Here is a 16,511-nt window from a genome sequence, read left to right on the forward strand (position 1 = left end):
AGCTTGATAGCTAAAATATATATAAATAAATATATGCATCAGCGGCCAATAAGAGTTGGCACCAACATGATGCAAATATGAGTCAGCGGCCACCATTGTGTTAATAATAATATTCGTAATTACGATTGTACCGACGCGAAAGTTTGAAACGCCATTGTGTAGTCAAGGAAATGTGTTCGTTGGTAACCACATTATCAGTTAGTTTATGACGACAAGGTGGTGAAGAGACGTCATCCGAGTTCCAACCATCACTTGAAACGGGAACGGGAATTGCACGCCTTATTCTGGCATTGCAACGCATGCTTGGTTCAGCTAGTAGTATAATAATATTGTAACGTGGGGCATTATGGGGATTAAAAAGTGCATTCGGGAGTCGACAATGAAGACCCTCGGATAAGGCCGAGCGGCACTTCCCGCTAGCTCTCAGAATCCTGACAAGAGCGTGAGATTGTTTGTGCCCGAGACCGTGAAACTGTAAACAATGGAGAAACAAACGGATCAGGGAAGCTGTAGTGAGCAGCTTGCCTTTCATAAAGAGGTACTTAGGCCATATCAGATCAATCTGGAACGAGCGCTGGCTGCTTGTGGACCTCCTTAATCATCCAATAAATGCTGTGAAGCGACTTTAGCCTTTGATTTGGATCCTCCACCCACCCCTACGCAACAATATGTATAAAAACGGACGCAATGTATGTGGCGGAGGGATGAACAAGTATGGAGATTTCAAAAAAACAAATAGAATACCAGGAGTATACATAAGCATAGGGATGTGGCGTGATGACCGATCGTGTCAAGGAGACGCGGGAAGTGAGGCGTCTGACATGTGCTCCTGATATTGAACACCTCACTTGGAACGGGTGACGTTAGCGTCCGATGCGCTGCGCGGGAGCGTACAAATATACACACATCCACGAAGACACACACACACATTCATTCATCATTTCGAAGCGGGCGAACGAGGAGCGTTTTAATAAGCGCGTGCGCCTATAAATTGCCTTACAGTATATTTATATAAAACATATAACTTTATTTTAATTCGTGTATCAATTCCTTTCCGAAGCCACCCGTTGAAATCAACGGGCACAACAGTAGTTCATAATAATAGACGATTGTTAAAAATGAACACCTTTGACGCTGGTGGGACGGTGGACCTTGCGGTGGTGGAGTGCGGAGTGGAGAACGATAACGAGCTGGAGATCCTCTTCTTCTTGCCCTGCCCGATCGCGGAGAGTGAGAGCGGGATACGGAACGGGAGCTGTAACATAGATGTAAAAATGCACTCACCGCCGAGACGATAAAGCAAACAGTGGTGGTCGTGTAATACACTTACCGACTGATCGAGAATGAGTTGGAGCGACGATCGCGAGATCGACGCCGCGGAGGAGGTGGAAGTAGCGCCCGTCTCGGAGGTGGACTGCGTGAATACGATCTATACTTTTCACCGCCGGCACGACGAGCACCGGGCGAGCGTCCTGATCCCGGCAGTGAACGCGATCGTGACCTGAAATAATTAACAGTACATTAATAATGGCAACAAATTATTTGGTTAGTTTATAATTCCAAAAGTGGTCAGTAAAAAAATTAATAAAAATTTATTAGCAATTAATTATAAACTTGATCAGTAACATATTCTTAACACAATGTTGGCCGCTGACTCATATTTGCATCATGTTGGTGCCAACGCTTAGTGGCCGCCGATGCATATATGATTCACGACTGCGCGAACTGCTTCAGTCCGCTGATATATTTTCGTATTACGTTTTCGTCAATCGTTTCTGGTCGATGATACAATTATGTTTCATTTTTTATCTTATATTAGATTTATTTTCTTTTTATTTTAATCTATATATTATATATAAAATTGAATGTCTATCTGTCTGTCTCGTATGGGCTCCTAAACTACTCAACCGATTACGATGAAACTTACAGGATTTGTTTTATGCATGTCCGGAAAGATTACTGTGAAAAAAAATTCCGTTCCGAAAAAAAATTCGAAAAAAAAAAATACGGGAATGAGTGTCATTGCAACGCAATAATTTCGTAATTTGCGTAAAAAAAATTCGTTAAGTGTTCCTATAGATACAGAACCATCGATATTTTCCATTTTTTTTATTTTATTTTATTTCATTCTTATGCATGTACATGCGAATATATATAGTTTCTTTTAATTATTTTTTAAAAAATTGTGCCGGCCCCTGGTGAAGTTAAACAGTTTAACCGCGCGGCCGCTATAGTGTTAATGATCAGTAGAATATAATGAACAATCAGTAAATTATTCATTTTTATTCAGTAAAGAATTCTTTTTTTATCAGTAAATAAATCCTTTTTGATCAGTATTTTATTTAAATACTGATCAAAAAGGATTTTATATCAGTGAAATTATAATTTTTGACAGTTGAATGATAGCGCTTTGCCCCGCTATGGTCCACTCCCACTCTCCTCGTGGTCCAAACACCGCAATATCCATCCAAACACATCGTGATATATTTTTTTTTAAAGTTTTATTTCATCAATATTTTCACAAAAAAAAACATATCTTAGCAAGCCAACACTTAATTATTTAAAGCTGAACCTTAGGTTAGGTTAGGTCAAGTTGATTTGAGTCAAGGTTTTTGATCAGTATTTTATTTAAATACTGATCAAAAAGGATTTTATATCAGTGAAATTATAATTTTTGACAGTTGAATGATAGCGCGGTGCCCCGCTACGGTCCACTCCCACTCTCCTCGTGGTCCAAACACCGCAATATCCATCCAAACACATCGTGATATTCTTTTTTTTTTTTTAAGTTTTATTTCATCAATATTTTCACAAAAAAAAACATATCTTAGCAAGCCAACACTTAATTATTTATGGCTGAACCTTATGTTAGGTTAGGTCAAGTTAGGGTTGGCCCTATTCATTTAAGATTCGGTTGTTAGGGTCGGTATCTATTTTTGTCAAATTTTATATACTTTTAGATATATATTATATATTTAATGAAGCTGACATCATTCATGTGCATTTATATCAATAATACGATATAAGGTCTGTTCATACCTATTCAGCACGACCCGTATCCTGCAGGTGTCATGCAAGTGCGGATAGTATTCTTTGGTACATTATATGGACGTATTCATACTCCATTCGCGCATGCACATTTACGCATTCATGCGCGTCCATATAGAATGTACCAAAGAATACTATCCGCACTTGTATGACACGGGTCGTGCTGGATAAGTATGAACGTCTGTTCATACCTATAATCGTAAACGTCAACAGACACGCGATATGCGATATGGCAACACTGACGATTTTCTGGCTGTCAAAATGAAATGATCATTTTTAAATGATATTACTGATCATCTTATAATAATTATCAAACGTTTCATTTTATTATCTGATCACTTTGGTTTAATAACTGACCATTTAGTCTAATAACTGATCATTTAGTTTAATAACTGAGTATATGACAACTGATCACAGCATACTGATCATTTAGAATACTCATTGATAATTTCGAAATATTAACTGACAATTTAGTTATTTTTGTTGATCAAAAGCTGAATAAATTACTGATATGCATTGAAGTAGAATGGGTAGAAGCGCTCTTTGCTTCCAAAAATGTTGCCACAAAATCTCCGTGCAAACGAAGATACCGGCTGTTTTGCTCAGTTGTTTGTTAAACTCTGTAGCAGTAGGATCTCTTTGAAATAGGCTCTACTAGATTGAAATAGATGCACGTGCTCTACTAGATTGAAATAGATATACTCTTTGAAATAGTTGCACGTGCGTATAGATGTTCGGACCAGCCTCACTCATTGAAAAACAGGGCCGTACACCGTATTCTTTTTTAAAACTAATGATGGTTGTCGTACCAACATTTCCACGATGAAACTTCTCGGTTGCAAAATTGACATAAATAATGTAAATTCAACATTTAGACATCCTTCTACAGGAAGAAATGTGGCAGTATTTCTGGATGCTTGCCATATGATCAAGTTAGTTAGGAACACATTTGAATCTCAAAAAATTTGTTTCGATAACGAAGGAAATGAAATGAAATGGTCGTATGTATGTAATTTAAATAAAACTCAAGAACTAGAAGGTCTTCATATAGCCAACAAATTATCGCCACGTCATATTTTATTTAGAAATCAGATAATGAAGGTTAAATTAGCAACACAATTACTAAGTCGAAGTGTTGCCAAGGCAATAGAATTTTGTAGAGATGATTTGAAAATGCCTGTATTTAAAAATTCTGAAGCCACCTGTAAATTTATTCAAAAAATGAACGATCTGTTTGACATATTAAATTCTCGAAATTTAGGACATCTTGGGTATAAACATTCATTATTTGAGGGGAATAAAAATGAAATTTTTAAATTCTTAGATGACGCTACAGATAATCTACGTTCACTAAAAATAACCATTAGAACGAAAACCACAAAAAAAATAAATGGAGTAACGGAAGTATAGATAACTCAAAAGATAAAAAATTTGATCGAAACTAAAAATAAAACTGGGTTTTTGGGACTTAAAGTTGATATACAAAGTTTGAAAACTGTGTATAATAATATAATTCAGGATGAAAAATGTTTAAAATTCATTCCAACCTACAAATTTAGTCAGGATCACATTGAGTTGCTATTTGGAAACATCAGATCACATGGAGGATATAATAATAGCCCCAATTGCCAGTTTAAATCAATATACAAGAAGCTACTAAACCACCTAGAATTAAGATCTTCATTTAATGGAAACTGCATACCTCTTGAAAATATTACTATACTAAATTGTACATCAGCTATTCAACAAATCAATCAAACGTCTTCAAAATATCGTTTTGAGGATGAAATTGATGAAAATATTGTTGAAATAGGATATAGCGAAACAACGTCAAAATCTTTGAATTATGAATTAGTTTCGCAAATGTTGTCAGATAATAGTCGCCAAATTATCGGTTACATCTCGGGGTGTATAGTTCGATTATTAATGAAAAAAATTAAATGTGAAGACTGTATTGCAAGTCTGTTAGCAACAGAAGAAATGTGGTTTCACAAGCTCATTAATTTGCGGAATTTGGGTGGACTATGTTACCCATCATCTGATGTATTCCAAATATGCCTGAAATGTGAAACTGTAATAAGGAAATTAATAAATGAAAATGACGGGAAAACATTATCGAACAAAATCACAAACGTAGAAATAGTTTCTGAAATATTAAAATTATTTTTGGGTACCAATATTTTTAGTTATATATCAGTGCATTCTACAGATCAGCCTGTTATACAAAACCATAGATTACAGTTAATTCACGCAACCATTGAAAATTTTGTTAAAATTAGAGTTTATTACATTTTAAAATTATTTTATTTATGATATGTATAGTACTGTCACACTAACACACTAACATTATTTATAATATGTCATTCTGATTGATATGTCATATTTGTATATTTATATATTTCTAATTCAACTAAATTCTCGCGACTAGGAGGCTTCCACTTTTGGGGACTGATAACACTCCCAAGGAAGGGATCCTCTTGGGCAGCTATTTAAATTTTTCACTTAATTTCGCGTAAACGCCTTTCTTATTTCTTTATATGTATTGTAACTATCGTGAAAATTGTTTAAATTAAAGATAACTTGAGTCCCCTTGGTTATAGTGGAGTACCCTTATGGACCACTGATACAAGGGCGGGAAAGAGGTGGAAGCGCAACTTCCTATGGGTCAAAAGCTGTTAATAGAGATAAAAAGTGATATTTTGTATTTTTAAATTGAATTAAAATTAATATTTTATCTATTGATACTTCGTAAATAGATAAAATAAAAATATGCCCAATGCCACCCTGAACGTCAAGGGACGATCACTTCCACGAATTTTTTTTCCTCACTCTTTTGTCTCTCTTCTGACTTTCCGTCTCTCTCTTCAATGGCTCGCTTTTAAGCGATACTTTTGTTAGGAATGACTTTTCTATACATTATACTTCAATGCTGATATGCCATAAATAATTGACTACGCCGACTATCTAGAAGACTAAATAAGAAGAAACCACACACGATTAATACTACATAAATAGCATACCTGGAATAAGGCGATCTGGTTCGTATGCGGCTACGACTTCTAGACCTGGTGTATCGGGACCTCGACCGAGATCTGGATCTAGAGCTCGACCTGGTCCTCGTTCTAGACCTCTTATCGCGCTGCCTCGCTCTCTCTTCCTTCTCCCGTATCATGCGTTGAAACGCCTCCAGCGGATCTTCGACCACCCTGCATGGCAAGACAGACACTTACAAACAAACCCCGAGAGATAGTAACTAATAGCAACATAGGTATATAAAGACAACTCTACCCAGGAGGTCCCTGAGCTCCAGGAGGCAGCGGCTGATACGAAGGTGGATAGTGACTCATCGGTTGATTGTACTGAGGTGGTGGCCCGGACAGAGGCGGAGTACCGGCATAACTGCACAAAACAAACGAACGTAGAATAGCATTCAGCATTAAAAATAAAAAATCATAAAAGAAAATGCATCACACTCACTCGTACGGCATCGAAGGTCGAATGTGATTCGGAGGATAAGCTCCGGCCGGCATGTGAGGAAAGCTCGGCACCTTAAATTTTCGAAATGAAAATATACACTCACACCATTAAAACACAAATATACTCGTAGGTGTTTCAATTGAAACTCACCTGCGCCTGCATGTGATTAGGCGGCGGATGCAATTGGGGCATTTGCCCGCTGCGTTGCTCCCTTTCGTCCACCGTCGGCGTACCAGACCTCTCCTCTCCGACCATCATATGCTGCAAATTAAACGTAACAATAACACATCACATTTGAACAAGAAATACTAACATATCAAAAAGTGGGAGTGAAACGTACGTGATGTTGGTTCGGAGGAGTTTCCATCCCGGGCGGTTTCAACGACGGCCGCATACCGTGATGCATTCCTGAAGAATTAAAAATATTACATACACATAACTGGAAGACGGATCACACAAAGATACAAATAAAAATAAATAGACCGCATACTAAAGTAGCACCGAAAAAAGTATATTATCGAATCAATTTTAAAGCAATAAAAAATCACAATCAATAGAAAAAACATCTAACTATTGATTTCAATACTCACTTTGGCCACGGCAATACTAGATTTTGAGTTAAAGAATGCGAAAGCCAAAAACCCGTAAAAATTGAGCATTTTTTAAAACGCTTATATGTACATCTCATAAACGAGACAAAGCCAATAAAAATCATTATCATATTCGAATTTAGTGTGTCAAACTTGGTGTATGTAGATTGATTAGTCTCCGCTCCGGTAATTCGATAAAGGCAGCCAAAGTAATATAAAATTTAATATGATTAATTTATTTTCAAATTTTGTAATACATTTGTTTTCAATGTAAACGTTGTAACGTGACGTTCTCCCCGCCGTGCCCTTTATGTCGGGTTGCAACACTGACTGGAAACACTCCTGCCGCGGGAAACGAGGGGGACACGAGGCCGGAGACTCGTCCATTCGCATTTCTTTCGCCACGGGGTACAGACGTCCTCAACATCATCTCTCCTGAGCCGCCTCCATAGCAGGTGTGCCAAGAGATCAGCCATTTTGGGCTGCCGTGGGACGGTTGAGTTATCATAGCTCCCTCCCCGAGTTCCAACGGTTCGCCACCTGTATCTCCACGCAGCTTCCCTAGAAGCATCAGCCGCTGGAAGACCGACCAGGTGACCCGAGAGCCAGCGTCACAACCACGTGGACAGCAGCTGTAGACGAGGCGAGCAGAGTAATCAGGAACCTTCACGAGAAATATTCGGTATCCCAGGTTAGTCCACGTTTTCCTCATAACGCGATTCCCTGGAAGAACGACGCTTTCCGCCACCTGGTCTCCCACCGCGAGAGCAGTGAGCGCGCGAAAATCGTTACGTCACAACGTTTTGTTTCCGATAACAAGTCAGATAGGTACAAACTTCACGATGCATTCATATACTAAAAAAAATAATTTTCAACGTCTGATTCACAATGTATTCTCAAAGTCCTATAATTAAATTGTTTTTTGAACCATCAAACGATAGGAAGAGTAATTTGATCAAAATCGTTAGGTCAGTTTTCAAGGCAAGTCTAACAAACATAGACGTGCAGGAAAATGAAAATAATATTGCCAACAGATAGCCCAGTGGTCAGCATGTCGAATTTAATTACTGAAACGGTACCTCGGAAATTGGCTCATAGCTTCTGATTAAGATTTCAATTTATACGTATTTGAACATAAAAATTTGGTGCAAACCTTCGTGGTGCCAAAACCTTTTAATCTACCATAAATTTGCCTACCATATGGTGGATGTCTCGAATTTGGAAACATGTCGACATTGGAAATGGGAGGACGAGATATCTGCTGATGCATGTTCAGATTGTTGGACTTGTGAGTCTCGTGACCGCCGCCAAATCCGTGCAACGGTAGAATCTGCGGCTGCATCTGCAGCGGTGGCACTTTCACCGTTATGTTGTCGTCGTAAGATCCATCCGAATCCTCAAATTGATCGGGCTCTCGCGAAGGATGATTGCGGGGAGACTCGTTGCCTGAAATTTCAGTGTCATATTAATTTTTTTCATTATTAAAACAACTTGAGCGTTAAAAACAACTGTATAAAAGGTTTATTTTTTTTATTTCCTTACGTTGCATATTCGGTGGTCCGTTGACTTCTTTATTATTATCATCGACATGCTGTTGTACGGATTCTGATCCATGTACTGATTGGGTTTCAGATATAACAGGTTTTGGCACTTGACATAACAAATAAAAACAAATGGATAAACAAACACATACACGATTAAGGTCAGGTCCAATTCTAAACGAAAACCTATGGTAAACAGGACATATAATGCTATTCTACATACAAGTTTGATCTATAACTTTGAGTCCAATTTGTTTGATTATTCACTAAAAAAAGGTTAGGTCAAAATCAACATGCATTCATATACACATAATTAGTAGTTAGTTAGTAATGTGAGAAATCTTTAAAAAAATACCACAATCCAATAGCTCAAGATTTTATATATGTATACCTCTTTGTGACGCAGGTCGAGGTCTCGGACAATAGCCGGTTTGATTTCGAAAGCTGGCAACCGAATTGCGGAGAAACCTGTTCGGAATGAGTGTCACCGGAGATATGTCTTTCTCTCGACAGTCTGGACATTCGTGATCCTCGGACTCGAGCAGCACCCCGCGAATACCTGCAGCATCAAATTACATCGTCACCATAGCACAGATTATATATATACCATTTTATAACAAACGAATAAAAATTATCTACGAACATTCATCGCAGAAGGAATTTCCGCAGCACGGTATCATCACGGCATCGGTGAGCAAGTCATGACACAGGGAACACAACAGATCTTCTGGAATCTCTTGTCGAGCTGGCAGCTCGGGAGCGTTCAAACTAGTCCCAGTTCCGGACTCCATCAGCGCATCCTCAGCACGGTAAGCTTCACTAGAAAATTATGGAAAAAAAAATCAGTTTCACTACTATTTCATTAACCCTTTGAATGCTGAACAAAAGTCCATGAGCCTGAATACAAAGTAAACAAGAATACTATCCGGTAGCATTGAAAAAAAAAATGCATTGAACATGGGTCGTGTAATCCGTGTCATTCATTTGTCAACGTTTATAAACACTGGTTTACATTGGAATTTCTGAATTAATAACCATAGCAGAATTTCCCGATGGAAATCCCTAACTGCCGAGTATTTTAGATTGTGAGCATTACATTTTAACAACAATGAAAAAGAGGCAACTACATAGTTTTGGAAAAATACATTCATTAATAGACTTGTTTTGTTTATTTTATATTTTTGCAAGATATATTAGACAGTCTAAACACACCTTTACAAAACTCGAAATCCTCGGCGGTAGTTATCTCGGATAGTGACCTACGGTTTGTTTGGATTAGCTACAATTTTTATACCGGCTTTCTATTGGATTTCAAAATAATTCTAGTTGGAAATGTTGGCGAAATTTTCAGCGTAGCGGACTTTCAACGGAAAAGACGTCAGCACTCAAAGGGTTAAACACATAATAATTACCCATTGACATTCAACGGGTAGTTTACGAGTGGAATTGATACGTGATTTTAAATTTAAATTTATCAGAAGCATGAATTTTTTTAGCATCAATCATAAAATGCTAAAAATACAGATCTCTACGTACATATTAGAAAGAAGAAAGAACAAAAAGAATATTTGCATGGGGTTTGGAAATACAAATTTAACACTTTGCAAGCGGGTTGGTCGTGTGGCCGCCTGATGGGCCTGAAACAGGTCCAAATGCTCATCTATCAGATTAAGGAACTGGAAAAGTCTTTACAAGAGACGAGTTATCGAAAGCAGACGTTTTCGCAGCAACAGGCTGGAAAAGTAGACGATGACGCAAAGCTCTACCGCATTCAGGCGCCCAAAACTTAAGTTCCGATAAAACCGAAGGGTTGTCAATGCTCCCCTTTAATACTCCAAAGAAGTATTTGGAAATGGCAATAATTCTTCTCAAAGATAGTGAATCAAAGCCTAGGACACCTTGTAAAAAGGCAGTGGGAAATAAATAGGGGTTATATTTATATTTCCTCGTGTAAAGGTATTGAAGAAACTTTTTTTGAACTCTTTCTATCGAGAGAGAGAGAATTTAATTTCAGTGAGACTCCAAACTCTAATATGCTCCAGACAAGCGAACAATAAAGCAACACCATTATATTTGGATCTTGGAAGTAGTGAGTTTGCTTTGCGCGAAACATTTCCAAGCATTTTGCTAGCCCTACAGCACATATCTGAAAACTGAATCGAAAATTTGAAGTCACTCCTAAGCAGTATGCCAAGATCTACAGTTGAGCCAGCTCGCGATAACTGATAGTACCGAAGACTATGAGAGAACTCAATAGGGGACGACAGAGAACTTGAAAAGGAAATAACATGGCACTTTGTCAAGCTGATAACAATGTTCGACAAATGACGACTATTTTTTTGCTTCAGAGACGAGATATGACTTTTCTTATAGATCTATCCCCGCCCAGTGAACACGAATCTGGTAATAAAAAATGTTGACTGGCTCGAGATTTGGAGATATGTGTGCTTTTTTATGCGCGATTTTTCTATATCTTGGTGTTGTTCGGTCGATGTCTCAAAATCTGTCAATTTTCTGTTCAAAATGAATATTGGAGTCTATAGTCGGGTCCAAGTCGTTTTGTCCGTTGTGTTCAAAAAAGCTCAAATTCAAATTCCAACTAACTGGTCGACAGCGGGAACCGCAAAGGCACCCGTAGGAGTCATCATAGCGCCGGGAGCACTGGGTCCTTCAACGGGCACCATAAAACTACGAGGTATTCCTGTACTCCGCTTTATATCCAACTGCTCCTAAACAACGAAACAAACAAAAGTTTCAGGGCTCAAGTCTCACACTATACAGTTCACGGTGAATGTGTGCACTTACGGCGCCAGTTCCTAAAGGACAATTTTTAATCCAATGTCCCGGCTCGTGACAACGATAGCAGCGGTAATTTGGCGGCACCTCTCCTCGTTGATTCGCACCCCGGATTTTCTGATAGCTGAACAACAAATATCAGTTTACAAACTTAAAATACCTCCCGACACAGATTAAACCGAAACTGCCTTCTAGCATAATCGAAAACCCGATAAGTTCAATAATAATTTTAAATGATTACAACATGCAGTTGTACAGAATAAACAAAATGGAAGATTATTGAATCATTTAAAAATGAATGACCATTATCTTCGAATTAATCGGATGTCCTAATTACGATGCAACATACTTGCTAGGATCATAGTCTAATGTGGATTGCGATATCATCGCCATTATTTTATCCTCTTCGGAGCCTTCCATCCGGGAGAGGTCCGTAGTTCCTTTGTGAGCCACGGCGGGCTCGAGGCGAGCTCCGACGGGTCCGGCGACTCCATCCCAAGATTTTTTCACTTGCTGCGTCAGCGGTATTCGCGCCACCAGTAAGGAAGTGTTTTTGGGAATCAAAGCGGTGTTGTCGGTGTACACTGAAAGCACAATACGGATGTTTCAAATCAAAGGATTACGTCGAGTCGATGAATATAGTCGAGGAATAATAATATATACGATACCTTCTTTAGTTTGGGCATTGGTGACTTGAAGGTCGAAGTCGGACGTTTTTCCGATCCTCTTCTGTTGTATGATGGCAGCCTTCAGATCACTTATGGATATGTGTAATCCGTCGAACGTGACGGTGTCATACTCGAGGGCGCTTTTGAACTTATAATGGACCGACATTGTTCAAGATAGGAAAGCGAAGTTTGTTCGGGAACATTGCACGAATCCTACGGAAAATTTTCATGTAATTATAGAGAAAGGGGGGAACGTTCAATCACATAATGTTTATATTTTATCATAAATGTTGCGAATCAAAACGAATTTTTTCAAATCGATATCTGGAAGTAAAGAGGATCGGTAAACACCGAGAATAGCATTGTCTAGCATTTGGATCAGTGGTTCTCAACGTGGTTCCTGGGGACCCCCAGGGGTCCCTATGACCAATGATCATGCTCGTGAAGACTTACGAGTGTTACTCACAAACATAGAAAAGAACATAAATAATCTCATATCATTCCATCAAGTTCACCCGTCACATTGAAACAAAAAGGGGTTTGTGTATTTTAAAACAAGTTATAATTTCAATAAATACTACTATAGGGTTAAAGGTTTCAACCGTATCCCAGTCTATGGAAACTCAGTTGAGTTTGGAAGAAAATCTTTATTTGCTCGATTAATACATATTTGTTATTGTATGTACGACGAAGTATATATTTATTTATTGAATAATCAACAGGCCTCAGATGTAGAAATTCATAAAAATAAAGAATAAATATAACAAAATAACATCTGATCCCCAATTATAGATTTTTACAAAATACATAATATATCTACATAGTACATACAGGTATTCCTCGACTTAAGACGGAGATACGTTCCTGAACCTCGGTCGTAAGTCGAAGCCTCGTAACTTCTAAGCCGTTAAAGGGTCCATCCTTTATCTATATTTCTTATAGCATGAAGGATATTATAATTTCTCCAAAATTCTTGAAAAGTTTTTCCTTCTTCTATTGCTTCAATGCCTTGCGCAAATGTAATTTTTAAATAATGAGCTTTAAGAGACGCAATGGAATTCGCTTTTCAATCTCGTCATCAATCCAAATCACTAGTAATTTTTCCATTTGTTGAATGGGTCCGAGTCTTTTTTTATTTATTATTTAAGATTTGATTGACAAGGACCCTTTAACGGCTTTACGATTTTTTTCTTTATCTTTTAAAATAGTGGAGACCATTGTATGTGACAATTTCAAATTATTTGCCAAGTCCATCACTTTTTTACCACTATCATATTGTTTTATCACTTCAAGTTTCATTTCTAAGTCTATCACCTTTCTCTTTTTTTTAGCAAGAGTTTCTTTATCAGTCATTATCCCGTTTCTTTAACACATATTATAAATGTTCTTATAAATAAAAATTTGAGCACTAATCAACACGAAATTGAGAAAATAAACATCCTAAAATAATAACGAACAGTTATATAACAAACAGTAACGACCGTATGAGTTTGCTACCGTCGTGCGACTGGTAAATGAGTCATAACTTAATTTTTAAAACTACTGCGATGTTTCATTTCTTCCAAAAGAGAATTCCCCGTTTTCATAACTCACATCCGCTTGAGATTTATCAATCAATTTTTGAAAAATAATTAATTAATAAAAATTATATAATTTTTTTTCGGTCGTAAGTGCGAACCGCCGTAAGTCGAACCGTCGTAAGTCGAGGACTACCTGTATAGACAAACAAATGAAAAAGAAAAGAATAAAAACTAAAATATGACTAAATAAGACAATGCATAATTAAACATAATGTGATATAATATGATTTGATAAAGAATATATAATAGAAATAGAAAGGAGATACCGAATAGATCAATGTCATTCAGCTCCTCGTTAAACATACGATAAACACGCTGCAGATAAGAATATTTTTGCGAATCAGTATTGAAAGGATTAAGTGAAAAGAGTGCAACATGTCTAGAATACTTAACTGGGATCTTGAAATCAACCATATTCAGTAAATCAGAACAATCAAGGAAACCATATGTAAATGCTTCGACGGGTGAACCATGGCCGAGCTGCCAAAGCTCACTGGCGTTAGTTCCGTTGATCTGCCAGTGCATCTGTTTCAGTTGCACACGCAGTCGTGTGCAGTCTGCTTGATTAGAAGTGCATTCCAGAAGGGTGCGGACTTCTGTATGATGCGAGTGTATTGACATCGATAATGAATAAGTACGCGATGCGATATATCCCTACACTACTTTATGTTTAATTTATATACGTCACCATTCAAGACATCAAAATTAAATTTGTAATCTTTCTACTATGCAGTTGTGTATTGTGTATTTAACTTGGGGGTACATGGTCCACGGGGAAAATTAGTTTGGCAACTACTGATTTGGATCTATATACATATAAAGTTGTCTCGGTGAATCACAAACGAATGCGTTTATATTATATTATGGATGTGAGTAAAACGGAAGCTGAAACGTCAATTCGACACAAGTCACGGATTATTTACGACATACTTGCAAGAATTTGTTTTTAGAAATATATCCGACGGTTAATTAACGGCAGAGAATTACACAATATAAGTACCCTGTTGGATCTTACGTCAAATGCTGGGGCGATGCTATTCTTGGTGTTTACCAAAGGATCGAATATTCTTTTATAATATATTTTGATTTTGACGTATGGGAGAAAGATTATAGGAATGAACCGGGTTGAAATGAGTTTGTGAGGTTATGATCGTTATGCAAATAAATGGGTATATACAAAATATTTGAGTTTGATGTTGCGAGGAGTTTTGACAGTTTTGATGATTTTGACAGGACGAATTTGAAGGTGGAACGTTTGAGAGTCGCTTTCAGTTTTAGGGGCTAAAGCTGTGGATGGGGATGGGGACTGCGGTGGTGGTGAAGGTGAAGGTGAGGGTGAGAGGTGACAGCGGGAGAGCGGGAGAGAGGGAGGGCACCGGCAATGCTGTACGTCAAAGGAGCCAGCACTGACACTGACACTGACACTGACACTGACGATGACGATGACTTGGACGAAGACAACTTGGAGATGGGAGATGGGAGATGGGAAGTGAAAAGTGAAAAGTGAGAGCTCGAACCGAAGCTGAAGCTGGAGCCGGCCGAGAGGTGAAGCGAAGACGAGCGCGCGTCAAGCGTCAAGCGTCAAGCGTCAAGCGTCAAGCGTCAAGCGTCAAGCGTCAAGGTGACACCAGTCAGCAGTCAGGAGTCAGCAGCAGTGGGCAGTGAGCAATCAGCAATCAGCGAACAGCAATCGGCAAACAGCGTGAGCGAGCCGCTGGCTGCGAACCACAAACCGCAAACCGCAAACCGCAGACCGCGACTCGGAGCTCGCGAGCCGCACACGCACGACATAACAACTATTTACACGCCCATCTACTCCATCCGCTTTACACTTTCACTAATTCTCCCTTTCTCTCATTCGTACAATGAACACCCACTTCAGTGACTACTTATTTATTGCTACTTAAGTACTCGGACAATTTCAATACGTTTCATTTTAAGGATATAAACCAGCTCCCGAAAAATAATTTATAATACACCCATATATGTATGTATACAGTATACTAACTTGGAAAAAACTGCACGCCATACATATATAGAACAGGTGGTCCAGTGAAAGGTTTCGACCGTTTCCCGGCCTATGGAAATTCAGTTGAGTTTGTAAGAGGATCGTTTATTTGCGTTCAATTGGTACAATGGTTATTGTATGTACGAAGAGGTTTCTTCGGAGAAGTGATCTGTTTGAACTCCAGAGGCTCACTCTGCCGGTGGAGGTTGCTGCGTTGCTTTATATATGGAAGTTCTAAGCGTGGCGTGTGCAAAAGATCTCTTTGTTCTCCAGGGCACGTGTTCTCAGGGCGAGAGTTTTATAGCTTTGGGGTCAAAGCCAGGACGATGTCCGTAAGAGAATGGGGTCATACGTTTCCTTTGTTTTCAAGACACGTGTATACGAAGCACGTGTCGAACTATTTTCGAGGTGCGTGTTTTATAGGTTCAAGCGCCACACATGAATGCTTTTTCTTTGTTTCCACGAACACGTGTAAATGATTGCCACGAGTAAACGATTTTCAGGATATGTGTCGCAGTGGCCTGGTGAGATCATTGTTTGTTGTACTATGTGCCTACACATATATAATATTCCGTTTGTTACAGACATTACTAACAAACTAACCAGTAGATTCTATGACAGAATCACTAATAACCATACTGACACACTTGTCAAGAGTCTCGGTGATTACAACTAAATGTCTCCACCCTTCAGGTATAAACACAGATTACTTAAACACCACAACTTGCTTTAGGTCGTCGACTTTAGAGAGTCTTTAATTAATATATTATAATTAATGTATTAGATGTATTATGAACATTTAT

The 16,511-nt window shown here is 38.3% G+C and overlaps 1 protein-coding gene across 1 annotated transcript in view; it reads right to left on the reverse strand.

The window, feature by feature from the left end:
* The window catches only part of snama (something that sticks like glue), a 28,448-nt gene extending 12,931 nt beyond the window's left edge, over window positions 1-15,517 (reverse strand). The window contains exons 1-16 of the mRNA XM_077436351.1: window positions 15,218-15,517; window positions 12,121-12,333; window positions 11,802-12,036; window positions 11,462-11,576; window positions 11,261-11,385; window positions 9,300-9,475; window positions 9,048-9,215; window positions 8,658-8,765; window positions 8,313-8,561; window positions 6,866-6,933; window positions 6,676-6,786; window positions 6,526-6,596; window positions 6,337-6,447; window positions 6,069-6,254; window positions 1,331-1,501; window positions 1,127-1,255 (exon numbers count right to left, since the gene is read on the reverse strand). Of these exons, the coding sequence (XP_077292477.1) occupies window positions 1,127-1,255; window positions 1,331-1,501; window positions 6,069-6,254; window positions 6,337-6,447; window positions 6,526-6,596; window positions 6,676-6,786; window positions 6,866-6,933; window positions 8,313-8,561; window positions 8,658-8,765; window positions 9,048-9,215; window positions 9,300-9,475; window positions 11,261-11,385; window positions 11,462-11,576; window positions 11,802-12,036; window positions 12,121-12,286 (2,189 nt within the window). The 5' untranslated portion in view covers window positions 12,287-12,333; window positions 15,218-15,517. The remainder of the gene's footprint in view (window positions 1-1,126; window positions 1,256-1,330; window positions 1,502-6,068; window positions 6,255-6,336; window positions 6,448-6,525; window positions 6,597-6,675; window positions 6,787-6,865; window positions 6,934-8,312; window positions 8,562-8,657; window positions 8,766-9,047; window positions 9,216-9,299; window positions 9,476-11,260; window positions 11,386-11,461; window positions 11,577-11,801; window positions 12,037-12,120; window positions 12,334-15,217) is intronic.
* Between the last annotated feature and the right edge of the window lie 994 nt (window positions 15,518-16,511).

The sequence above is a fragment of the Arctopsyche grandis genome, chromosome 1 (genome assembly GCF_051622035.1).
Source record: "Arctopsyche grandis isolate Sample6627 chromosome 1, ASM5162203v2, whole genome shotgun sequence".
NCBI lineage: Eukaryota > Metazoa > Arthropoda > Insecta > Trichoptera > Hydropsychidae > Arctopsyche > Arctopsyche grandis.